The sequence below is a fragment of the Seriola lalandi genome, unplaced genomic scaffold (genome assembly GCF_002814215.2).
Source record: "Seriola lalandi dorsalis isolate HSWRI2012SDOR001 ecotype SW California unplaced genomic scaffold, Sedor1 jcf7180002054972, whole genome shotgun sequence".
NCBI lineage: Eukaryota > Metazoa > Chordata > Actinopteri > Carangiformes > Carangidae > Seriola > Seriola lalandi.
In genome coordinates this window covers 1,610,651-1,637,048 of record NW_019525660.1, presented here as the reverse complement: position 1 = coordinate 1,637,048, position 26,398 = coordinate 1,610,651, and the positions used below count along the sequence as shown (strand labels likewise).

Here is a 26,398-nt window from a genome sequence, read left to right as displayed (position 1 = left end):
TTTAATTTTTTTTTTTTTTTTTTTTTTTTTTTTTTTACATTTTATGGCTTACTATACTATGACTTTTTTTTTGGCATTTTCATGCCTTACTAGACTATGATGTTTTTTGGCCTCCTTATGCCTTACTATACTATGACGTTTCATGCCTCACTATACTATGATGTTTTTATGACATTTTATGCAATACTATATAATAATGTTTTCATGGCATTTTTATACCTTACTATACTATGACTTTTTTTTTATGCTATATTATACTATGACGTTTTTTTGGCATTTTTATGCCTTACTGTATTATGACTTTTTTTGTCTTGCTATACTATGATGTTTTTATGATGTTTTATGCCATAATATACTATGATGTTTTTTAAAAAATATATATTTCATGCCATAGTATACTATGACGTTTTTTGGCATTTTTATGGCTTACTATACTATGATGTTTTTTTGGCATTTTTATGCCTTACTATACTATGACGTTTTTTGGCATTTTCATGCCTTATTGTTTTATGATGTTTTATGACATACTATACGATGATGTTTTTTGGCATTCTTATGCCTTACTATACTATGACATTTTATGCATTGCTATACTATGACGTTTCATGCCTTACTATACTCTGATGTTTTTATGACGTTTTATGCCATTCTATATAATAATGTTTTCATGGCATTTTTATTCCTTATTGTACTATGATGGGTAAGTTCTATCCTCCAACGCTTAGAGGATGCAACAGGTTCCAGCTGATATGACGCCTGCTGCTTCTTGCCACTATCACCATTTACAAATTCCTGTCACAGACTGTTGATTAAGCCACACAAGCCCACAACTTAAAAGCTGAAATCTGAACAGAGTTTGTACTCTTTCAATTACTATCACGCTTTATTTAATCCCCACCACTCATTGTCATGGCTCGTCTCCGTGAAGAGCACAACTGTCTCACTGCATTTGGCATCTGTCCAGGTTAGCATTACCACTGACCACACATCACTAAGTTTCAACATTTCTAGAGAATTCAAAGAGTACCAGTGTCTGAGACAGATTAAGGAGTTTAACTTTTCAATCAACCGCTTCACTAGACATGAGATAAACCAAACCAAAGTCAACACACAGTCTCTTATCCTATTGATAAAAATGCACATTTGATGCATGAAAAATATTTTAAACCAAACAAGTTTTCAGTCAAAGTTTTCTTGGTATTTTAAGAACTGAGTAAAAAAAATTCCAGCTGAGTAAATTCAGGGTATAGGTGACATAATGTTTTCTGTTCCTCACTTACTGAATCTGTCACAATGGAACACACTTCTCTAAACAATTACACTGGATTTAATTAGCCTGTCCTTCAGAAACATCAATCTCACAACAGTGAAGCATTTTTTCATCAAAATTGAGCAAGTTCACACAAGGATGTGTGGAGTTATTTACTCGGTTATTGTAGTTGGTCATTTGTGAAACATTTTAAAATCAAACTGTGGTTAACTTTGTTTGGGGAGAGAACACAGAAACATCTGTTGGAAATCTTTGATGATTTTAGCACAGGCACTGACATCTGATAGTCAGCAGTTATTAATTCTTTGATCAAATAAAAATGCAAAATATTCACTGATACCAGCCTCTCACATGTGAGGATTTTTACAGTATATTGAAAACAGTTTGGTTTTAGACTGCTGGTTGGATGAAATAAGCAATACTTAGCTCTGGGAAACAGACATTTTTTCCTTTTTTATAGACCGGGCAGCTAATTGGAAAAATAATCAACAATAAAAAGTCATTATTGTTGATTGCAGTCCTACTTCACTGGTGTGAACACCAGAATGTGTTTTAGCAACTAGCACAGACAACACCATTAAGTGTATTTCATATAACCGGTACTAAGGCTTTCTTTTCCATTACCAATAAATCTGATAATTTTCTTGACTAATTGTTTGGTCTATTAGATAGCAGACAATAGTGAAAAACACCTTGCTGTTCCTATAATCCAAGTTGACATTCAAATGGCTTTGTTCTGTCTGACAATCTAAAGATAGACAGTTCACTATCACAGAAAACAAAAAATGCAGGAAATCTTCAAATTTGAGATGAATTGTTTTGCATTTTGCCTTGAAAAAAATTGCTGCAGATTAATTTTCTGTCCAGTTCAAAAAAGTTTACATTTAATTTCACTCTCCTGAAATTTTGAAAATTGCAGGATATAAACTCTCTCTCCCCTAAATATACCACCACTGAGTTCATATGACCCATGTTTACAAGCCCAGGTGTGAAACCATATGCCACAAAACAGAAAAAAGAATAACTTATCTACACTCTGACAGATAGTATGGGTGAGACATTCAGAGGTCATGATGGTGTTACCTGCAGGGCAGAAGCGCTGTTCAGGCCCATCATATATGGCCAAGTTCCTGGCGACTGGAACGCTGTCATCCTTCAGAGTCAGATGCGGGGGCTGGTCTCCCTCATGATTTGTGCCACTCAGCGCCACAGAGGAGAGCAGGTCAAAGCTTATCTTGCCGTCAGGCTTGGGATACTCGATCGGTGTACAATCTTTAGCCGGTTTCAGCTGGTTTGCATCAAGGCCTGAGACAGATAGAGTACAGCCGGATACGAAATGTTGATTTTCTCTGCCGAGATAAGACTGCCTCATACCTTGCCTAAAGAGAACCCACTGGCACTCTGCTGATCTGCAGCAGCACAGTGAAACACAGATAATACTGCTCTTCACATGTAAAATGCTTTCCACATTCAGCCAGGGTTATGGACAAAACACTGATTACACCCAATGCTATATTCACAACTGCATAGCTATTTTTTGTTACAAATCAACATTGCAAGAAGGTGAAATAACAGAGGTTTTATAATGGCACATCACCATTTAGAGAGCCTTCGCTGTTCTGTTATTCTTTGTGTCTAAAATTGAACTTTTTGTCTATTGTTTCCCTCTGCTCTTGTTAGGTCTTGATAGAGCAGATACTGTAGATGCATAAAAATGTTCAAGTTGGCACCAAACCGTAAAAGGATTCTGCTCCATGATACTCACCACAGTGTTTAAGTGTCCATGGCTCTTTTCCTCTGAAGACCCAGTAGAAAATCCCAGTATAGACCATGCCACCGTACAGGCCAAAGTAATTGTGGAACGAAGGCCTGATGTTTCTCACTGCATACAGCTCTTTCCAAATCCACGAGTTCTTCAAGCTGTCAGCGTACTCAGGTACATGGAGTCCTGGCATGAAAAAAATTATTTAATTTCTGCTCTGCTGTTGTCATGTTTATTATTCTGCACAATTGTGGCACAATGCCTCATGTAATCCCAACCTCGCTAAATAAAAATGTATAAAAGAAAGACTGGGTTTCAACACATTTTCAGGAACATAGAGGTTTAAAACTTTTGCTGGAAGAAACAATTCCTTTAAAAACATTTTACAGTCAGTTCTGTGGACTTTGCTCATCAACAAGGACATAGTTCCTGGTAAAACACTATACCATTACTTTTTTAAATGTAATTCTTCAGTGTTTTGAGCACTACAAATTTAATTGCAATCATCTCCATCAAATTGGATCAGTGAACTAACTCTTTAAGAATGTAATATCTGTTTTTCTTTGACTTTTCCAAACCAGACAATTTGTATTAAAATAGTACATTATTTTGTTACTATGCTATAGAGGATTAACAGTTATGGAAAAACTTCATGAAAAAATTACTGTAACCATTAAGTAATTAAGTTACCAGTCTACAAAGATAGATCATACTCTGTTCACAAAGTACCAGTCAATACCCAATACTCTATCCATACACCATAATCCCTATTTGTTACATTCAACCTTTGACTGAACTGAGCAAGACTGAACGATTCTGGAAACTGTTCCCTATCAGTTTTATTGACACAGCAGTTTTTTGATGGATGCATCTATAGTCTGAGTGCAAAGTATTTGTCCCTAATGGACAAGTTTTCTCATGTAACTTTAAAAACACATATTAAAAGAGTTTATTGACTGACCCTCCATAGCCGACAAATACTGCTACCTGAAAGCTCTGTAGCACTGTTTATGATTATGTAACTTGTGATTGTGTTAAAATCTTTTTCCATTGGGTGTTCAGTGACATTTCTGAATTTAACTGAGCAAGCTTGAATGAGCTCTCGCCCTTAATAGTGTAACTAAAATAAAATTAAACGTAAACAGCTACCACTGCCACAATCATGACTATTAGTGGGTCTTAAATTCCGTACCTGTCGTCTCTGAGTCCAGGCTCTCTGCTGTGACTTTGGGGAAAATTGCCTCAGCAGCCAGCATGCCACTTTTCATAGCCGTGTGAGTGCCTTTGATCTTTGGGACGTTCATGAAACCAGGGCTGCAGCCAATCAGCAGCCCTCCAGGGAAAGTCAGCTTTGGGAGAGACTGGAGAGGAATAAGAGAGAGTTTGAGCCCATTTACAACTTTCTTGCGTTCTACTTTCTCAGGCCTTAAACTTCTAACTGGATTTTAAGAATGTGGCAGCTGCTCAATGTGCCCTATCCTGAACAAATACACTCACAGAAGGCTGTATTAGGAACACTGTACCAATACTCTCAAAAACCTTGCTCTCAAAACGGTCTCAGTTCTTCGTGGTATGGGTTCCACAAGATGTTGGAAACTTTCCTTTGAGATTCTGCTCCATGTTGGCATGATTGCATCACATAATTTTTGCAGATCTGCACTCCATGTTTCTTGTTTTTTGCACCATACTGAGTAAAAACTCGAGAGACTGTTAAGTGTGAAACTTCTAGGAGATCACCAGTGTCAGAAATGCTCAAACCAGCCCATCTGGGTCTAACAGTCATGCCATGATCAATGTCACTGAGATCAAAATTTTTTCCCCCATTCTGATATGTGAACATTAACTGAAGCTCCTCAACTGTATCTACATGATGTGAAGTATTGCACTGCAGCCACAAGATTGGCTGATTGGATAACTGCAGGTATAAGCAGGTGCACTGGTGTTCCTAATAAAGAGCTTGGTGAGTGTGTCATCAGTATGTCCATAAGTTCACTATTTCTAGATATGATCAACTATAAAACCACATGTGAAAACATAGGGATATACATAGGGATATCAGTGTTTATCAGTTGGTATATATATATACACATACACGTGTGTGTGCATAGTAAAATACCAAACACACTAATGTAACAATAGTAGTGAAAACATTTAAATCAAAAGAGTTTGCGGCTATACTTTAATATGAAAGTAGGAATAAATTTAAGCAACTGACTAGTTTCATGCCCTGCAGTCTTCCCTGTAGTAAACAAAAATAAACTGCAAGTACATCTTTGTTATTTCACCAGTGGCATAGCTGCACTCACTCAATCTTGTGACATTTACATTTGGTCAGTTTTATGGTGTTGTGTATTTTCTATAAGTTTGACAAACACACTCTATGCCATACAATTGTCCTCCTTCACATTGATAATACCTGTAATCCTCCCTCATTCAGGGCCCTGGCTCCATATGCAATCCTGTGGCCCCCCTCCAGAGTGGGTGCTACAAAGGGGTGGTGTTTCCAGCGCTGGAATTCTCTGAAGGGGCTCAGGTAAGGGTTGGTGTAGTCTAGTCCTACCTGGAGCAGGAAAAGATTTGCTGGTTTAATGTTGATTGTTTCAAACAACAACAAGTATAACAGACCAAGTGAACAAATACTTGGAAAGGCAAATATTTTTTTAAGTCACTGTAGCAAAGGAATTAATTCAAATACATTTATTTTTTTCATTTCTTCTCATGTTGTAGTGTTAAATTAAAACTAGTTACGAAGCTTAGAATGTGCAGTGTGTAAAAAAAACTGAAACACCTCATTAAAATATTTATTCAGACTCTCCGTTATGACATAACAAATTCAGCTTTTATCTTACTCTGTATCCAGTCTATGGTTTAGCGAGACAAAAAAAAAATTAATCTGGCCTGAATGCAAACTGCAATTTCTGGTGAAAACTGCATACTGCTCATCACCTGGATAATACTATACGTATGGTTAAATGATGGTGGCGACATAATGACGGATGGATGTTTCTTAATGGCAGGAATTGGAGGCTTAAATAAATACACAAAAACACACCAAGCTCAGAGTGCATGTGCATAAAAACTGGGATCCAGCTGTCACATTTAGTAATATCACTTGAATGTATACAAAGTCACCCACCACAAAACCCAAGGCCACGAGCGGTTCTCCTTCATTCAGGTGATACAGGAAGGATCCTCCATATGTATTCCTGTTCAGGGGCCAACCCACAGAATGCTCCACTCTGCCTGGCCTCCACTTCTTCTCATCAATCGTCCACAGCTAAAATGAACAAAGAGGGGACAAAAGTTATTAATGGGCAGAAGATTTATTTAATTACACTCATTTATACCTTTTTCAGATCCACAATGACCATGTTTGCTATGTGTTATAGTAGATGTTGGTGGCAACTTTCATCCCATTAGCCATAAATCTTTTTTTTCCTGATCTCAAAGCTAAGAATGTGGAGAACAAGGTGTTGCATTTCTGCTTCCTACAGTGACTGAAAGTAAATTGTGACTTTACAGCAGATGGATTATACAGTGCTTAATCTCTAGTGCAGAAAGAACATTATGCAACCACTTTTTATCAGATTCTTCTGGACGGATATTACTCTTTAAGAACGATCAGATAAACCAAATTAAGGAGAAACACAATGTAGGGCATGAACAGAGTGAGTTTCTTTCCAGCATTAACTTGATGTGGGTTGTACATGTTATTTACCTCCTTCAGGCCGATGGCATAGGTCTGGGGTTCACAGTTCTCGCGCAGGTTGAACTGCTTGTAAAGCTGCTTGGCCAAGTGGCCATGACAGCCCTCTCCAAACAACGTGACTTTAGCATGGAGCTCCATTCCCCTCTCAAAAACATCCTAAAGCAAGAGATGAAAAGACACATAAAAATATTTCATGAGTGAGAAGTAACTGAATATAATATAGAGAATAATGCGTTCAATTGCTATATATACAGATATAGATAGATAGAACAACAAAACATTGTATAATCAGACAAAAAAGAAAAAAAAAAAAATCAAATACCCTCTTACATCAGGCTCAGACTACACTATACTTTTGTCGGCCAGGAACTGATTTCCAGGAACATAAACATAAACATGATATTGCCCGCTTGTGTCTTGAGGACACCTAAAAAGAAGAAGGGGTGCTGTTGCCATAGTTACACAAACCCTGCAATCCTGTTTCACAGTTCCACTTTCTTCTTTCGCCTCTTTTCACTTTGCCTGACACACTAGTCTTTCTGTCGGGACGTCCTGAGGTGTCACAGTTGTGGCATCGGTTGTCATCTAACATGATATACTATACAAGGTAAAATGATCAACTGTCTCGTTCAACACCTATTTTTGGTCCCAACACCCTACGTCTGTTGGGGTGTGTTAAGGTTATTATTGGGTGTATATCGTGTAGTCTGAAATTGGCATTAAACCCATAGGAGAAGAAAAGAGTTTTCTAAATGGCCATAATGATGCTCTGAAAATATTCATGCATACAGTCGCTTCAGATTAGTATTAAGTAATAACACTCATTCACTTTCTGCACATATTATTGTGCAGTACATTTAATTTCAAATTGATAAATTAATGCAAGATTTCAGTTTTTGATTTTTAATAATTTGCAAAAATTTCAAAAAATATGTTTTCACTTTCACTGGGGCACATTTATCCATTCAAAGTTAAATTTACAGCACAATAAAGTGTGCCAAAATTCAGAGGTCTGAATAATTTCCAAAGCGATGTTATATTGTAAAGAATGGCCTGCATTTCTAACTTTCATGAAGCCATGAGGAGGGCTGAAGATCTCAGTGTTATTAAAGGAACGTTTTACTGTACAGTACCTTTGGTGAGCCATCCTTGGCCACGCCTACATCATTTGTGGCAATTCCTTTTACACTTCCGTCTTCGTGAAACAAAACCTTGACAAAAGTAAAACAGATAAAAATTTGAAGCTGAGAGGGGACTATAAACATGTTTAATTACAATGACGGAACAGGAATGAACAGGGGCACTGTACTTCTGATTATTGTATTATATCCACATTCCCACTGATAAAAGATTAACCTATAATCGGCCTACAGCAGCCAGTAATAATGGATCCAATGCATTGATTAGGCTGTAAAAATGAAAAATGTATCGGTACATTATGGTCTCTCTCTCTCTTTTTTTTTTAATCATTCTTTGAATCATAAAAATTAAAAAATGTTAAGTTTGCTCTCGATTTTAGCACCTAAATCAGGCCAAACAGTACAACTTTAATTAAATACAACTTCAATAACAACAGTAAAAAGTGCCAAAAAAAAGATCTCACCTGGCTTTGTAAAAATCAGGCTAGTGGTGGCTGAGATACAGTGGTTCATGGACTAATGATCTACACAGCCACAGTCAACCTAACCAACTATAATACATTTTGAGAGAGATAAAGGAGGGGGGAACAAAAGAAAAAATATGCAGTACATCAGTGAAATCCAAAGGAGGTCTCACCTCAGCTGCAGCATAACCAGGGTACAGCTCTACTCCAAGCTCCTCAGCTTGCTCCCCCAGCCAGCGTACAAAGTTCCCCAGCCTCACTATGTAGTTACCATGGTTCCTCATTGGCAGACCTGCAGACAGCAGGAAAAATCATGCAGAAATAAAATAATTTCAATAATGTTATGGTGTTATAAGTTATAACAAGCTGACCCACAGGTTGAGAGTTGAGTTTATGTATGCAGCAGTTCTCGCTTATAAAATAAAACATATGCATACATCTGTTGCAAATCTGAAGTGCAAATATGAACAAATTTAAAGAATCAACTGTGATTGTTGACCATATAGATTACAGGTATGTTCCACATTGATTATCATTGAAAAAGTCAAGTGAAATTTGACAGTGTGACAACCCTTAGAGCGATGCATCTTTCTCTCATATCAGTTCAGATAAACAATATGTCTGTTCAATCTATGCACCACTCGATTCGCACTGAAATGCAGACACATCCTATCTATTAGTTTTAAATCCCTTGTTTATGTATTTGAAGCCACTTTACTCCCAATAGTAAACAACACATACTAATAGTTACAAATGCAACTCTGATCCCTGACTGAAACCATGAAACGGTTAAACACCCTCTCTGTGTGTCACACCAATAGCGTGGCTTAGATAGCATTAGATACCATTTTTATTCCAATACAATATCAGAGGATTTTACCTGGCAACATGGGGACAGGGATTCTGTGTTTCTCTGTTAAAATGCTGAACACATCTTCAGTCACTGGAGTGTTCAGAGGTGCCTGAATTAGGAACACAATGTGTGTTGTTAAGAGTTTGACTTCATAAGGATTTGTTTGTATTAACAAATAAATTTACAATTAATTAACAGTGTTTTATATTCAGATTTACATTCTAATATTAACTCAAATGCATGCATATTCCTACACATAGCCAGTGTAGGTGTATGCAAATGATGATGGATAAACTGTACTACATACCAGTATGTACAGTATATGTGGGTATGTTATATAGCCTTGGTGATGTACAGTACAGTCACAAAATACAATATATAACACAACATACTATAACAACATGGATATATGTGCTGTAGCAATCCCTTATGCTTTAAAGGAAGAACATCTTTGTTGACAGTCTATACACCAAACTCCCAAAGAAGAAATATTGAATAAAACACTCACCCCTCGTTCCTTCCAATCAGGAAAGAGCTCACTGAGTGCAGTGGGCTCCAGACAGGCACCTGACAGTGTGTGTGCTCCAATCTGAGAGGCCTTCTCCACAAGGCACACTCGCAGCTCCTTCTCATGTTCGTTAGCAAGCTGCTTCAGACGAATGGCTGCCGTAAGACCAGCAGGGCCTCCACCTACTATCACCACATCTGCCTCATCTGCAAACCTCTCCATTTCAATCCCTGGAAAAGATAAGAAAGAAATATTAAGGCAGAACTGCATCACCCATGAAAGACAGAGGCAGTGCATACAGACACAATTTGCAATATTTCAGGAGGATAGCTGCAGTCCTGTGTGGAACACTTGGCACAGTTTAAACCAAAACTGAATGGATTAGACAGCAGAGCTGCCCAAAGTAATAACTGAATATTTTATCCAAATAAACTGAATTTCAAATTTGAATTTAAAAAAGGCAAAGAAAACACTTTCTTGGATGTATTCACACTGCTGACTCATAATGTGGAACTTATATGGTCCTCACAAGTCGAACGAAGATAAGCATTAGAGCCATTCACTAAACAGCAAAGGAAGAACTAACTGAACTTTAAATCTAGAATAATGCTATAGACTGTATCAGATTTCACAGGACAAAAACTTTCCCTGATGTTCATGGGTTGTAGAGATTCGACCAGTCTGACCTTCTGTCTAACCATCCTTCCACACTGACTTTTCTCTTCCTAGTCTGTTATAAGTTGCACTGTAAACTTTACTATGTAGGGAAAAAGTAAACAAAAAGAGAATTAATATTCCTGTATAAACACATCAGAAACCTGGATAAGATTGAACTGACAAAAAAAGATCACTCCCCTCAAGAGTGCCAGTGCATGTCTGACTTTGATCATCCAAATGATGAGAACCATCTTGACTGTGGGTCCTTACAATAACATGTAATTTTAAAGTAATTCTACACAGTGTAGTGTCTTACCTTCCCATCTTGGATCTTTATCCCGGGGGTGGATGGTGTAGTGTGTTGTGACGCGGGGAACTGTTCCTGAAGAACAAGTTCTTCTGTGTAGAGTTGTGTACAGCTGAGGAGCAGCATGCTCTGTCTGTACTGTTTTCCATGCCCTGATACACCTGTGGGCTGCAAAAGGAAGAACAGGTCCAAGTCAATACCAGTTCAGACTGGTGGGAATGTGGCAGTACACTCTCTTTAGTGTGCTCACTGGTTTAGTTGAGCCTGACCTGGATTTTAAATGATAAAACATTTATGAAATACAATAAAATGACAACAAATAGAAACTGACCAATTTAGACATAATATACTAATGGGACTTCTGGACATGGCTCCTCAACACACACATGACAGAGACAAACAAAAGTTTATTTTAGTACCTAATGTAGTGAACATGTCAAGCAGCTGTCAGACTGATCAGATGCGGCTGTAGCTCAATGCTAGCTAGCATTTTTTTTTATGTGACTACTGCTAAGCTAAATTCAAAGTCCAAGCTGCAAATTGACATCCTCTTTACATCACAAATATTTACAAAACAATGACAAGGTAGTAACAACATCAGTATTTTGCTGAAAAGGCATAAATGGCTCATATAATTCATGACAAGGACACTGTTCAAGTGACCCATATATTAGTTGAACTTTCACCTACTTTTTAGCATGATGCTAACACAAATGAGCATGCTAGTTTAGACTAGTGCTAAAACAGAAAGCCAAACAACAAAATTTAAACACGAGGAAAAAATATTCAGTACTTAACCCTTTGTAAAATGCTAAAGTAAGATGACAACACTGCTGGTAAAGTAAATTAGCAGCCGAGTCCAGCACAGACAAACTCACAATACCTTATCTAACTAGCTATTAGCTCACGTACCTTGACTTGAGTATCTGCTAGCTGGAAACATTATGTGTCAGCTAGAGTAAGCTCACTAGCGGTCCTTGGTTTTTCTTTTTAAATCAGCCCAAGTGAAGCTGGGGTGCCCTCACTTCGTTGCCAGTGCAGAGCTTGTGTAATCAGCCCACACTGCAAACAAATGTTGAGCCTTACAAAATACGTCTCATAACACAGACACATGAGAGCGTCACAAAGCTGCGCTGCTGCGGCGGCGTTCAGGTAACTGCGCAAGTGTAGATCTCCACACCTCACTCTACAGCACTGCTTTGGTAAATCCGGGAAGGTAAAGCTTAGGACTCAGCCATTGTGTTAAAGGAGATTACATACATGCATACATCTGGGATTTTCTAAAATTGTAAGCATTCACTGAATGTAGAACTTTATGAGCTTACTAGAAATTATAGTTGACCTACCTCTGTGTTTACCAGTGGTGGAGTGTACTTAGTACAATTTTGAGGTGATAAGAAAAGTCAACAAACAGATAAGTAATTACATAACAATACAATACAATACATAAGTAATTTTATTATAGGGCACAGGTCAATACAACAAATGAACTCATATATTTTCCCATCAATATTAAATGTAAGTGTACATGTTGCTTGTATATCTCAAGCAAAGTGCTGGCTTCTCCGTGTTTTCAGCATGTATGGGAAGGTAATGTAAACACAAACTATCACATAATGTACTCAAAAATCATAGTAATAACATCTAATTTATTCTCCTCCGTGTCTGCTATACATTCACACATTTACAATGTCTGAAAAAATACATTTCCACAGGAATCAGTCCTTCACTGAACAAAGTATGCACAGACGAGCTTATGATTATTATACAAATGTCCTCACTGTATAGACCACAGTGTTAAAAATGTGTCGTTTGGTGCAGCTGTTGGTGAGGTGAGGGTGAGTCCATTTTCAGACCCACAGACCAGCTGGGGAATTTCTAAACTGGATTTATAAAAGACAATTTAAAATTGCTGCCTGTGAAGCTGCAACCCATGTATACCTTATACCAGGTTATACGTGCCCAAATTACATACATTCTTTGCTGAACATACTGAATTTATCTCAGACATTACATTCAATATTTCACTAGAATCATTTTTGGTGTCAGAGACAACACAAAATGGACTAAAGACAAAATACAGAATAAAAAATGCATCATTTCCCTCACTAACAGACTGGATAATCCTAAAACTTAGAAAGTTACCATGAAATAAAAAAAAAAAGGTCTTTGCTGCAAGTATGCTGCATGTACAGTATTGTTAGAATTATGAGATTAAACAAGTGTACTGCATGAAATGTATTTTGATGTATTAGATGTTGAAAATGAAAAGGTACAAAAAGCAATTGATTCACCCACCAAAGTTTATCAGTAGAACTGCCCAGTGACCAACTGTACAAAAAAGGTTGGTCATAAAATGTTCAAAATACACAATTACATGAATTCTGAAGATTCAAAGCGTTTAGCTGCAAATTAAACATTAAGAACTACGGCAGACTTGCAAAGATGGTTATGAAGTTGCAGAGACACATGGAAGATGTGGTCCTTTTCACTGCTCTGCTGAAGGGTTGGACTATTGTTTGATGTAGTTTAGAGCAAACATGAGCACCACAATGAGCTACAAAAAGTCAATTTTTATTATTATTACTTTTTATTTTTCTGATGTTCTGCCTAAATTAGTAGTTCCCATTTTGACATTAACAGTGAAAATCTACAATTTTTAGAAATACATAGAAACATCTTTGGTGATAAATGGTCCTTGCCTTGGTGTTTTGGAATGTGCCCCCCATAAGATCATTTTGCATTAGTTTGATAAGTACCCTTTAATGTCACTGAACTTCATCTGCCATGCCAGCATGTGATGATTTACAGCTACAAATATTATGAGACCAGAATTTAGGCTGGTACATTATTGTCAACAGAGATGGGAATGTATGTGTGTTGAACACTTGCACCACTTGCAGGCAATGAGTGTTACACCTTCAGCAATATTATTTTTAGTAACTATGTTTTTGTGTGTGATGTTATACGTTTCACACTGTGCTAAATAAAATAAAAACATGAAGACAAAAATGTCAACCTGCTGGTGGCGCTAGAGGAAAAGTCATGGAATTACCAAAGTCAGTAGGCATCATCCTCTGGGCACCATGAATGTTTGCACAGAATTTCATGGCAATTCAAAGTAGTCCGGACCAAAGTGGTGAACTGACTTTCATTATCATTCCTAGAGCTATGCTGCTACTGTGGCTAAAAACTAACAATAAAGAAATGCAGCTGTTATACTTACTGGCTGCAGATGGTGCAAATGTCAAAAACTGCAGCAGTTACTGTTTTTATGCGGTTGGACGGGAGCTGCTGTGACTGCATCAGTGACATCGTGCATCCTTGTTCTGTAATTTATGCACTGATGTGATCTCAGCCTCTCTGTTCTATGTCTCTTAGTAAATGGTGGCTGCTTCTGCTTGTATTTACTAACCCAGTTCTACCTCTCTCCCACAAGCAGAGTTTGCACCTGCTGAAACCACGAACCACCCTGTTCCAAGAGGATTTTTCACACAATTCAGACAATTCTTCATCAGTAATTGCAACAACTATGCCAAAAGAAATTGGGTCTATAGGCAGAATCATTGCTGCAAAGTGAGGGCAGGAAACTGTATGAAAAATGCATCACAAACTCTATTTCGTTGTTGCATGAATAAAACTTTTGAAATAAAAACCTTGGCACATACTTGGAATAATCATCTTTGTTGCCTCAAAGCAAACAAGGACATGTTTATATGCTTCTCACATTCTCTTCAGTCCAACAGGCCCTCAACACTGCCACCAGGAAAAGTCTCTATATGTGTGTCTGACATACAATCAAACACTCATATCAATCATTCATTCCACTACATTCCATCAACTTGGATCCAAGATGTAGGAGTGTATTCTTGCAGTGCCCCCAGTGCTAACAACTCCCCAGAATACTAAAATAATGTGAATTCTGGTGGGATCATTTTCACTTCAAAGCCTGAAAATGTTTTCACTCGCTGCATTGGTTTGTTACAAATATGAAATACAGTATTCACCATTTGCATTTACACTCAACCCCCATCAGGAATTAGTAAGCTTAATGGTTTTTACACATACTATGTACAGTAAACATGTTTAATAGTGAAACAGCAAATGATCTTGGTTGATTAAATTACAACATTACCAACAGATTTCCTTGTTTCTAGAGACTCTTAGAACTGAGCTGATTAGTAGAAATGTTATGAATAATTTAATCAGAGAGTCATTTCATTTGATTACAGTGGGACGGTCACGAAAAGACAAAGACAGACAGAACTCCCACAGAGTTTGTCCATCCACAAACTGGGGCAATGTCACATCTCTCACCCAATGTTTAACCAATTACATAACTGCTTCTGTCTTAATTGGTTGATGATTTTTGGTTCACTTGGAAATTGTTACATCAATTATATTTCTCAGATAAGATGGATTACATCCTAGAGTCAGATCTTAAGTTACAGACAGGGAAAACAGTGTGGAGAAGATAATCACGCTGCTACACAAGAGCCATACTGTGTCTACTCAGAGCGGTCTCATTGCTGAGCACTGCCATTGCAAACGGTGACAGCTGCTACCAGAACAAGAGGTGGCAGCAGGGACAGTGTAAATATTTGGTGTAGGTAGATAATGGTCAATTATGGTGTTCGGCTTTGTTTTGAGATTCTCCCTTTAGTTTCAAGTTTGGAGGGTACCAGTATTGTATGAAATATACTTATTTTCCTCAACCCATCAGTATTCTGTGTGTTTATTATATCTAGAGCGTTTTGAAAGGGAAACTTTCTGCAAAAGAACCAAACTCTGCTTGAATCACTTGTCTATTTTTAACACAAAAACCCACCCATATAAATGTAGACATAAACACCTCTGTGAAGTGTTAGCAGTTGGAAAATACACATCTCCACTGTGTTTTAGAGGCACCAGAACCAAAAGTTTTAGGTCAGTAATTTAGTTGCGAGACATTAAGCCGGGCAGACACTTCATAAATTGGTCACCACAGACTATTTTCATAAATCAGGTCGAATTTCTGCCAAATTGGTTGTCGTTTGATGTGCGGTTTGAGGGGGTCACAATCCCTGATTAATTGCCTCAAAGATCAATAAATAGGACAAGCTTGGATGAAATTTCATATCACTGGAATAGTATTCTACATGTTGTAGCTAAAAGTCTAAAAAAAGAGACTGCTTTAATATAAAATGAAATTGGCTTCAGAGCAGACTCCATATTACCTTCTGCAGCTCCATATTTTTCATGTTTTCTTCTTACTTTCTCATTAATAGGTGAAGTAATGCTGCCATTGCTGCTCTTGTGGATGTGGTCGTACTGTTTAAAAAAAAAAAAACTTTACTGGATTTGGAAATGGACAAACCAGCTGGTGCTTCTGTGCTTCAGTGTGAGAAACATGCTGTGGTTGGCCACCTGATCTGTATCAGATCTGTATCTGACTCTAGTGTTAGTATAAACGTTGCAAGTTCATGACGTGCAGGAAGGCCAATTAAAATGTATAGTGTGAACTAACAAAACAAACAAAACCAATAAAAATGGCTGTACAGCTTTAGTATCAGGAAAATGCTAACCTCAAACAGTTAACAGGGGGCTGAGTAAACTGTGGCTGGGGGGCATTTTAGAGTCATCTTCACTTCATCTTTAGGCAAGAAAATCCCAATTTGGTTTTATGGGAGTCATTTTGTATAGAGTTAATGGATACAGACACAGCTGGTGATTTTCTATGCTTTTGCAATTATCAAAAAAACAAAACAAAAATGTATTCAATCGTTTCTTAATATATTTCTAACCTTCTCTGGTGATTCAAAAAACCTGCTTGATGCGCAATTTGAAATTGCGAACTTAAAAACGAGTATTCGACACGTGAATTTTTGAAAAAAAAATATGCACTTGTCTGAGGTGTTTCTTCAGACCTTTTGACAAAGCAACATTTTGCAAAATTGAAATGCACTTTTTTCACATTTAAGTAGTGCTGCCTGCTGTATCCTGCCACAGGAAGCCAGATCCAACCGAGAGGCAGACTGCTGGAAATCTGTCATCATGTTTAATTGGAATAATATCGCAAAAGGAAAAAACAGGTTTATTCGCATCACATCACTCAATGGAAACAGACTGTTCGCAATTCTGTTTTGTCGATTTTTCTAAAAAAATTGCTTCTATGTTGCACAAAACTGCAATGGGTTACTTTCTTGTCCACAAATTTGAGCATCCCATCATTTTAACAAAGATAACACTGATTATTTTTTTGAGTAAACTCCATTTGCTGAGGAAGACTGCGAGATGCAAGCTGAAAGCTCTGGCAAAAGCTGGTAAGTGAATCTTGAGATTTTTTTTGTGTCAAATTACTGTCTGCAAGGTCAAAAACACTCACAAATGATTTTGTTAGAATTCAACAAAAACACATTTAATGAATCTTAGCCACCAGAGAAATGGTTGTTGGGAGCTGTAGCCGTAGTCTCTTCTCATTGTTAGAAATGACAAACTGACCAAATATTACTTGCAAATGTGGTAGTAGATTAATATTCAGCTCAGAGCTTGGACAAAATGCTCCACTATCATGTTTTAGCTTTGATGAAAGAAGCCCTGTGTGAGAAATAAAACTCAGCAATAAAAGCTAGTGGAACAAAAGCTCAACCAGAAGTGGGGCAGGACTTCTGTTCTGTATTGATAGAGATTTTCTTTGGAGCCAGAAGGTGGTCTTCATTAGGGGAACTGCTCTGCTGTAGAAAGGCTTTCTGCACTGACTTCACCAATATGCTGTTATGGCTGCTGCTTGGGCAACACAGGCACACACTGGGATTTCCCAAAAAAATAAACGAATGAATACTAATGATTTTCAACAACAAAGGAGAAATCTGTCCACAAATCAAGGAGTATCCCTTTAAAGAGTGTATTTTCAAACAGGTTGAACGCTCTTAATTACGCAGATAAATGAACCTGAATCACATTTAATTGGTGTTAGACACCTAGGTGAGTTCATTTGATTGTATGTGTGTCTGAGTGTGTGTGTGTGTGTGTGGCACTGTTTGTTTCTGTGAGAGCACAGACAGTGCTGTACATTGCTTCTGTTGTAGCTGTGTGCAAACAGTAATGTCACTGTAACCCTCGTTGGTATTTTCCACAGGGGTGAGCTTGGCTAGCGTGCTTGTCATTTCCAGAGGGTGCCCCGGGGTGAGGCCGTGGCTGTTCTCCTGCAGGGGCCACATTTCCTGCCAGGTGAGCGACGGATGATGAGCTGGGTGACCGCTGAGCAGGGGCCTCCTCTGCCTGTAGTTAGCCCACACCTGCAGAATTGTCTCTTTGAAAGGCCGTGTGGTCAGCGTGTATAGGATGGGGTTAAGAGCGCTGTTGATGGGGAGAATGAATATGACCACCCAGGAGCAGATGGTACCTGCCGGTGGAGAGAGAAAAGACAGAGAGAACGAAATAAAACAACAGAACTAATATACAGTCTTTGTTTAGAGAAGTGTAACATGGTTATATGAGTATTTCAACATGACAACCTTTAAAAAAAAAGAAAGAAAAAAAAGCCATTTATATAATAAATGAAAATCCCCTTTGTGTCTACAGGGGGCAGAATTAGGGAGCTATTAGGGATTCTGTACAACACTCAATGGTGATCAGAGTATACAGTATAGACTTCAACAAGGCGGCTACAGTTAAATACTCTTTCTAGACTATCTGAGGTCTACTGAAAAACATTTTAATGCTTGCTTCCTGCACTTAGCAGAGCTCTTACAGAGACTACTGTAAGAATAAATGATACACAATCAATAAAAGGGTTCAAGGAATACTCCACAGAAAATATAGCTTTTGAGTTCTTTCCTCTATGTTTTCAGCTCTGATTCACAGCAGATATAGTATCAGATAGAGTCCAATGGCAGCTCAAGGCTGCAAACATCCTTAGAAACCAATCATGACCCACTTCTATGTATATCATTAAAATTCTCACAATCTTCCAAACAATCACAGTTTCTTCTGAACAAGTTTGCTCTCCTTCATTGCCATCCTAGCATTTCTTCAAAGCTTCAAAGCTCTGCCAGAAGTCTCCAGTTTAACAATTTATTAGTAAAGCAATAATTGTTTGAAACATACTGAGGATATGAACAATAATGAAGGAATGGATTATGCTATATGAAAGTAGATTCAGACATTTCTATAGACAATTTTTGCTGTGACTGAATGGCTATTGGAACAGTAATAATGATTTGGTTTATTGTATAGCAGTCTCAAAACCAGTGTTGCAAAGTTCTTTACACTAAAATAACCAATACTAACAAAGATACAGGAATAAACTAAACAATGCAAAAACCAGTAAAACTGAAAGTAAACCTAAGATAATTTAAGATGCACAGTCCATAAAACATAATGAGTTATCACAAATAAAAAGAAAGTTTTTAAAATGGGTTTTAAAGGAAGATGATGATTTTGTGACCTCTTAGCTCAGTGGCTCTGCAAAGGCATGATCTACATGTAGACATAAGAACTGGCAGCAGCTTTTTGTCTGAGAACGGCAGGTTGCACCAGATGGAGCCTGGCCACAGTGAATGATAAAAGTAAAATCAATAAAATCTTAAAATCAGCACTTAAACAAATAGGTAACCAGTGTGGTGAAGCTAAAGGCTAAATAATATGACCTCTTTTCCTGCTTTCTACTTTACCCCTGTTTACCCCCAACTTCTGCATCTTTCAATCAACTGCTGTGAATCCATGCTGACTACTGCTGCAGGCTTACAGAGGGAGTGCAGTTGATACTCTAAATGTAAACTTTCAGTGGAGTATTCCTTTAAACGGTTATAGCACTTCCACTTTACCGGGAATCTCCAACTGCAGCAGTGACAGGATCTTGAGGATGAAAATGGGGATCCAGCAGAGGGAGTCAGTGATGACGATAGAGAAGAACCTTTTGGCGATGGTCACCTCTTTCTTGATATGGTTGCTGTATTTTGTGGTCTGAGTGCCGGTTCTCTGGATGTTATAGAACATGCTTGCATAGGATAGGACAATGATGAGGAATGCCACCAGGTTCAGACCTACAGAGAGATATTTGGTTAGTTTCTGGATTGCCAAACAACTGCAAAAGTGTGTATTTGCACTGTGGATGTCCACATGCAAAGAAATACAAATGCACTCGCTAAATAATGAGACTGAGCATTTGCAATAAGCTTTAGAAAGTAACTGAATAAAAAAAGAAAAAAGAAACACAACAAAAAAGCTCAGTTCACTATTGAAAGTACAAATCCCCACCCAGGAAAATAACGATGGAGTAAACATGAGCACATAGCGTCTCTGGCTGCTCCGAGTGCAGCGGGAAGCAAACACCATTGGTCCCGTAGAAGTTGCGAAATAGCCCCTTGCAGGCCAGCGGCAGGAAGGCAATAATAAAGCCAAACACCCAAATCCCAAGAAGGATGGTGACAGTTCGTCGCCAGCCAGGTGTCAAGTACTGGAAAGGGTAGACGATGCAGATGTATTTCTCCAGAGTGAGATAGGTGAGGAGCAGGACGGATACCTCAGTGGACAGCATGGCCAAAGAGCCGATGACCTGACACTGACTGCTGTCCATCCAGGCCTGAGCGTGCCGGTTGTACTCGCCGCGAAACTTCAGGTCATACGCACCAATCATGAAGAGGTAGATGCCCATCAGCCCATCTGCACCTGCAAGTAAGGAGGGATGCATTACACAGCTAATTTACAGGATTCATAGACGTCTGCGCAGTAAGGGTAAATGCCTGACTTCACAGCTGCATTCAGACCCAGTGTGCTATAAAAGGTTTAAACAAACTTGGGAGTGTTTTCTCCTTGAGATTGGCTCATTCAGAGACGTGAGCACAGAAACTCATTTGAACACCACAAACTGCCTGATAAAGCAATCTTTTTAAAGCAGTCCTCATTCAAAGGAACCGCAGTGTGATTTCTTGGAAGTGAGCACAGAATCAAACCAAGTAGAGACTCAACATGAAAAGCCTTCCGTGTATGATGTGGAGATCGATGATGACAAGCAGACAGACAGCAGCCACTCAACCTAGGAAATCATGCATACTAAAAAGAAACAAGGAAAAATGATTCATCTGCTCCTTCATGTGTTCTGTATTATGATCAATAGAAAAAGCAAATACAGCAAAGAGTGCACAGACCATCATGCTTTGTCGTCAAGAAAGAATAACGGAAACAAACATTGCATAAGATACAACTAGAATTACTGCCTGGTGGTTGTATGCCTCTGTCACATGTACATCCATGTTTGTCCAGAGTCATTTAATATACAGTATGCAGTGAAGACTTTGAAGGAATTGAATAAAAGGTAAAGTGTAGCATATGATTTTTTAGGTCAGACCAAGAAAATATTTTGTGAGTTATCAGTTCCGAGTGAACGTTTGTGTCAAATTTGAAGAAATTCCCTCATGGTTTTCCTGAGACATTGTGTTCACAATAATGGGATGGATGGATAGACGCAGCGGTTGTTGTCGGCAAAGTGGCATGAAAATAATTCTGTATGAAGTTGCCTTTCTTACAAGTTGAATATATAGAATATAGATGTATGCAAACTGCATAGCATTTATTCTGAGATCAACATCGATATCTTTGGCACACTGCAGTGTTTGAAAACAGTGGGTGGCACTTGATCTCAATCCTGCAAAACAGCTAAACCATAATCATAATACGAAGCCTTGCTGGTAATATACAGTACTGCACAAGTAGTAATATAAGCATTAAGCTTTAACTGCTAGTCATTCCTGATTACACAACAGGGGTCAGTTCTATGAATGATGGATACGTACAGAAAGATTGCATGTGCAGCTTTGCAGACAAATGTGGTGTGTATCTATAAAAGTAGACACAGGAGCTAGATTGACTGTTTAATAGTATCAATCTGCCTGCCAGCATCTCTAAAACTCATGAAGTAATACATATCTTGTTCTTTTAAAGGGGCAATTTGTAAGTTCGCTCTGCTGCCGAACGTGGTTTCTTGCTGGGAGCGGGTGGTGCGGACAGTCGCTTGCCAAGAGGTTCAGTCATCAATATGTTTCCAATACAGTAGGTTAAAATACACCCTCTGAGCAGTGTTACTTTTTCAGGGCAGACTGGACGCTACAGTGACTCACTATCAGACAATGATGAGACGGGCTGGCCAGGCCGGAGATATCTGGTTAGCACATTAACTTCAGTAGAAGAAAAGAGGTGATAACATAACTTAATGATTTGTAATGACAAGGAACAATAATTATATACAGTAGGGCTTTATATTGGAGTTGTAGGGGAGAGACTGCATATGCATTTTTCTGCTTTAATGCTTAGACTGTTGTTCTTTTAATCAACATCTGGACCCACGCTCTACCTCAAGTAAAAGTTTTCATACTCAAAACTCAACAGAACAAAAAAACAACAGCAAAATGATAAATAAATCCCAACCCCACATGTTGTTTTCTCTATGCCTGCCTCCTGGCTGGAGGCATTATATTTTCAGGTTGCCCCAATCTTTTTCAAATTTGGCAAAAATGTTCACTTGAACTTGGGAATAAACTTTTTTTAGCTTAACTTTTCAAAATAAAAATTTGCTGGTCAAAGGTAAAGGTCAGTGTCCCATTTTTGTGAATGCGATAATATCAGGAACGCGTGGAGGGAATTCATTACATTTGGCACATAAGTCCAGTTAGATTCAAGGATGGACTGATAGAATTTGGTGGTCAAAGATCATTGTGACCTCACAAAACAAGTTTTTTGAGCATAACTTAAGAATTCATGCGCTACACTTAATACCTTTCATTAATTTCCTTTACTTCACTACATACAGTATATTATGAGTCCTGACAGACATGGATCTGAGGTGCGACTTTACTGGTGGTAATTCTACTTTCTCCGCCCTCTGCAAATTCATCACAATGTTTTGCTGAAGAACAAATTTAATTCACAGCATATATCTTCTGAAGCATTTAACTGCTGCTTTATCAGTAACTGCTTGATGTTTAGTTCTTTGATAATATAGTAAGTTCATTAAAATCCTCAAACCCTCCTGACAGTCATTCCTATCATATGTAAACATTTTACACAGCATATGTCATCATTAAAGACTCCCTGTATGTTTTCATGTTGGTATATATCATGTGAAAACTGTGACACCTGAAATGAAGCTTTGTTCTCAGACAACATGTACAGGTGAAACATAACTCTAAATGCCACTCTGCCATAATATTTTTTCAAGTTTAGTAGGTCTTTTAATTCTCATTTATTTACTTGTATATTAGATATACATGTAATGATACTGCATAAATTGTATGTGAATTACACATCAACACATAAAAGATTAAAGCTGACTGCTGACTGATTCATCTAGGCTCACAGTCCTCTCTAATACAGGGCAGAGAGGACACAGGGTTTTAATGGTTACTGAGAAAAGAACCGATAAAAAAGTGATAAAAAGTTAAAGATGTGAGGAAAGAAATTGTTAGAGACAGAGAAGCAGAGAATAACGGGGGATAAATATGAGAAATGATACTGGAAACTCAAGGTAACCCTAAGTGATAAAAACATATTGAATGACCACATTCTTTCAATTTAACTCCTGTTCCAGCTCTAAACTGCAATATTCGTTATTCCAACTCGGTCTGTCTATCTAACTACTTTGTTAATGACTCGTATGTCTTTCCAGGCTCCGTTCCACCCCTTTAATAACAGGTTTAAAAGCCACATGCAAACACGTCCTGCTTTCATGAGGGGATCTAATCCGTTTTTGTTGTTATAAAGAAGCAAAGAATGAAGAATATCTTGGTTATTTTGCTTGTGTTAATTACCCTAAGCTCTGTTTTTGTCTGTGCCACAGAAGATAGTCCACACTGACATTCTAGTAACAAACTTTTAAAGGTTGATGTATTAAGCAAGTGAGCCCTAAAGATAAAATGCATAATGAAAAATGAGATGATGAGTAACAACTGACACCCTCCACCTGGCTTTCATTGTGGATCTAGCAGGAATAAGAGCATAGCATATAAATATATAGAATTTCCTTTGCATATTCTGATATGTCATCATAAGCGTATGGTGATGTGTTATTGAGAGCATGTTTTGTGCTTTCATGTTGCAGTTACTATAGTCAAATTAAATCCTCTCTTTGTAATCATAAGCGTAAACTTTTACCTTCACCTTCAATGACTTCCTACACTAATTGAGTTTGTCTGCTTTATATTCTCTCAATCATGAATTAATTTTCCTCCTGTAACTTATAATATCATCATGGGACCCACAGTGTATGTCAATGAGAAGCCAACATGCCACATGCGAGAATGTGAAAGCAAATGCATTACATGTTTGTTTTTTCAGCCACAGTGGCTCCATCTCATATCAAACCTTTACCTGTTCAGCATCAGTGCCTAAATAATTTCCTGTCTTTCCATGAGAATACACACATCATATTTATCAACTGTCCTTTTTAACCTGACAAACTCCAGAGCCTCTTTCATGCTCCTCTATTTACTCACAGCCAATGAAGTCTATTTGCTGTAGACGGAAGGAGCTTTTCAACCAACTCTCATAGCTCTTTCTGACTGACATCTTATATCGAAGTGGTAGATAAAGTTTTCATATCCAAACACCATGCTGATATATTTACGCTATAAGCTTATACATTAGTATGGAGGAGCTTTTGAAACATGGTTTTGCGCATATGGCACAAAAATATGATAAATGGAAGAAGCTACATTCCTAAAGTATATATAAACTTCAGGTATATACTGTATTTTCTTAGTTTGAGTTTAGTTTACTTTTCTTATTTTGTTGGCCCACACTAGTACAGATCATAAAGACTATGTTCAGGTTTAAGTAACTAATAGCCTTCACACAGTTAGATAAATTCACTTGTTGACCCTGTAATGTTCATCTTTTTACCCCTTGTACATCAAGCTTTCAATAAATACTTCTGCCTGAGACATCTGAAATATGAAATGTATGAAATGTTCTGGTAACCCTCTTTTCTTCAGCTCACACTGAATATAAGTCAAAGTGTTATAAAGAAGTTTTATCTGAAGGATATTTTCTATTATGTTGGTAGATGAGTCATTGAAAACGCAACTATCTAATCAACCATCGACCTCACTGGAATATAATCTTTGAGCAGTTACTGTAATTTGTGTCAATTTTGTTTTGTGAACAATTTCAACAATTGTGAATCCTTGTATTCAGATGGCAGATATTACATTTTGGAAAGAGAAGTTGTTAGTTTTACATTTAGTATTTATGAGGGTGTCTAAAAGTGTGTGTAATGTGAAACCAGTCTTGATGAAACACACTGATAAGCACACTGGGCACTAGTTTCAAATTTCCTACTGAGTTATGAGGCTTGTTTACTTCTCAATTGTGGAAATTAAGTATTTTGCATAATTTGTCATTTCCACTTCTGCAGTTGTATCTGGCATAATTCAAGAGATCATAATCAGTCCTATAAACACAATGAAGTGGTAAATATAAATGTGGGTAAACTGTGAACCAGTGTTCATTAGGCAACCAGCCATCGATTCCTAATCTTTTTAAATTTTTTGGGAAAATGTGTTATTGGGCAGTAAATACTAAACCCTTTACCCCTGTGTGACTTGCAGAAATGAGATAATACTTGCTATGCACACACTATAAGTAACGTGCTTTGACGGTAAGGTAGTTTTACAAATGAAAAGCTAGTTACACTGACATTATGTGTGTTTCCCTTCCACCCACCTCCTCCCTTTAAAGGCAGTAACTTACAGCAGAGGGAAATGATGCACATAGCGTGTAGTTTGTTCTCCGAGCGGATGTACGAGCGCATGCAGATGACAAAGATGTTGCCGAAGCAGGTGGTGGCAGACACCACCCAGACAAAGACCCTCAGCACGATGTTGGCCAGCAGATCCTCAAAGGATGAGATGCCGTCAGTGTTCGGCTTGCAGCTGCGCACATGTGGAGCATAGCCGCAGTACTGGAACTTCTTGAAGTAGCTGTGACAGTAGTGGTAGCAAAAGAGAAGGGAGTCTATGAGTTTTTGTGTTTTTACAGCCCAGCGGTTAGTCCACACACAATGTAGGATTTATAAAGTGAGAGAGTTGCAAAGCACAAACAGTTAGAGAAAAACAAAGACACAGAAGAAAAGTTCTGGTGTTTCCGAGGCAGGATTTGATTTGGATTTGAACTTTGGGCAGCATCAGGTCTTTAGGGGACATTAAAGATCAAAACTGTTTATTGCACCAGGTTGTAAACATGTTTATTTCTGCTGTAAAGGCATTTTAACATGGAGTCTATGAGAATTGACTCGCTTTTGAAACCAGCCTCAAGTGGCCATTTGATGAACTGCAGTTTTTGCTGCTTCCTTCATATTTGTCCATGTTGGTTTAATTTCTCAGCCTCGGAGGTTGCCGCTGAAGTTATCCACACATTTCAATGTCAACAGTTTTAATGGAGCTGCTTTTTACCAAAGAAATAGTCCCTGTGAAATAAATCATATTTGCGTAGTATCTGGAGTAACGAGGACCCTGTTTCTCTAAAGAAATGTTGCTTTTGAAAATTTTAAATGTTAAAAATATTTTATTGTTGTAAGCAAAACAAATGAAATTCAGTTAATCTCTAATGCATTGAGGCAGAGGCAGATATGTCAAAACCTGGAAGAATAACTGCTGAACGGGTGAACAGTATTTCCATTTATTTAAATCTTATTGGAACTTGAACTAAGTGCCTTAGAATAGAAAGCCTTGAAGAGCTTCTCTGATTGTATCCAAG

At 37.9% G+C, this 26,398-nt stretch overlaps 2 protein-coding genes across 2 annotated transcripts in view; both read right to left on the bottom strand.

Annotated features, from left to right (window-relative positions):
- Positions 1-11,776, bottom strand: part of etfdh (electron transfer flavoprotein dehydrogenase) — a 22,612-nt gene extending 10,836 nt beyond the window's left edge. The window contains exons 1-12 of the mRNA XM_023397962.2: positions 11,582-11,776; positions 10,679-10,837; positions 9,706-9,935; positions 9,225-9,306; positions 8,518-8,636; positions 7,875-7,952; positions 6,751-6,897; positions 6,169-6,309; positions 5,449-5,592; positions 4,225-4,393; positions 3,036-3,218; positions 2,354-2,575 (exon numbers count right to left, since the gene is read on the bottom strand). Coding sequence (XP_023253730.1) covers positions 2,354-2,575; positions 3,036-3,218; positions 4,225-4,393; positions 5,449-5,592; positions 6,169-6,309; positions 6,751-6,897; positions 7,875-7,952; positions 8,518-8,636; positions 9,225-9,306; positions 9,706-9,935; positions 10,679-10,837; positions 11,582-11,612 — 1,705 coding nt within the window. The 5' untranslated portion in view covers positions 11,613-11,776. The remainder of the gene's footprint in view (positions 1-2,353; positions 2,576-3,035; positions 3,219-4,224; positions 4,394-5,448; positions 5,593-6,168; positions 6,310-6,750; positions 6,898-7,874; positions 7,953-8,517; positions 8,637-9,224; positions 9,307-9,705; positions 9,936-10,678; positions 10,838-11,581) is intronic.
- A 4,948-nt stretch (positions 11,777-16,724) lies between these two features.
- Positions 16,725-26,398, bottom strand: part of rxfp1 (relaxin family peptide receptor 1) — a 63,044-nt gene continuing 53,370 nt past the window's right edge. The window contains exons 15-18 of the mRNA XM_023397975.2: positions 25,394-25,623; positions 19,910-20,320; positions 19,477-19,695; positions 16,725-18,053 (exon numbers count right to left, since the gene is read on the bottom strand). Of these exons, the coding sequence (XP_023253743.1) occupies positions 17,629-18,053; positions 19,477-19,695; positions 19,910-20,320; positions 25,394-25,623 (1,285 nt within the window). The 3' untranslated portion in view covers positions 16,725-17,628. The remainder of the gene's footprint in view (positions 18,054-19,476; positions 19,696-19,909; positions 20,321-25,393; positions 25,624-26,398) is intronic.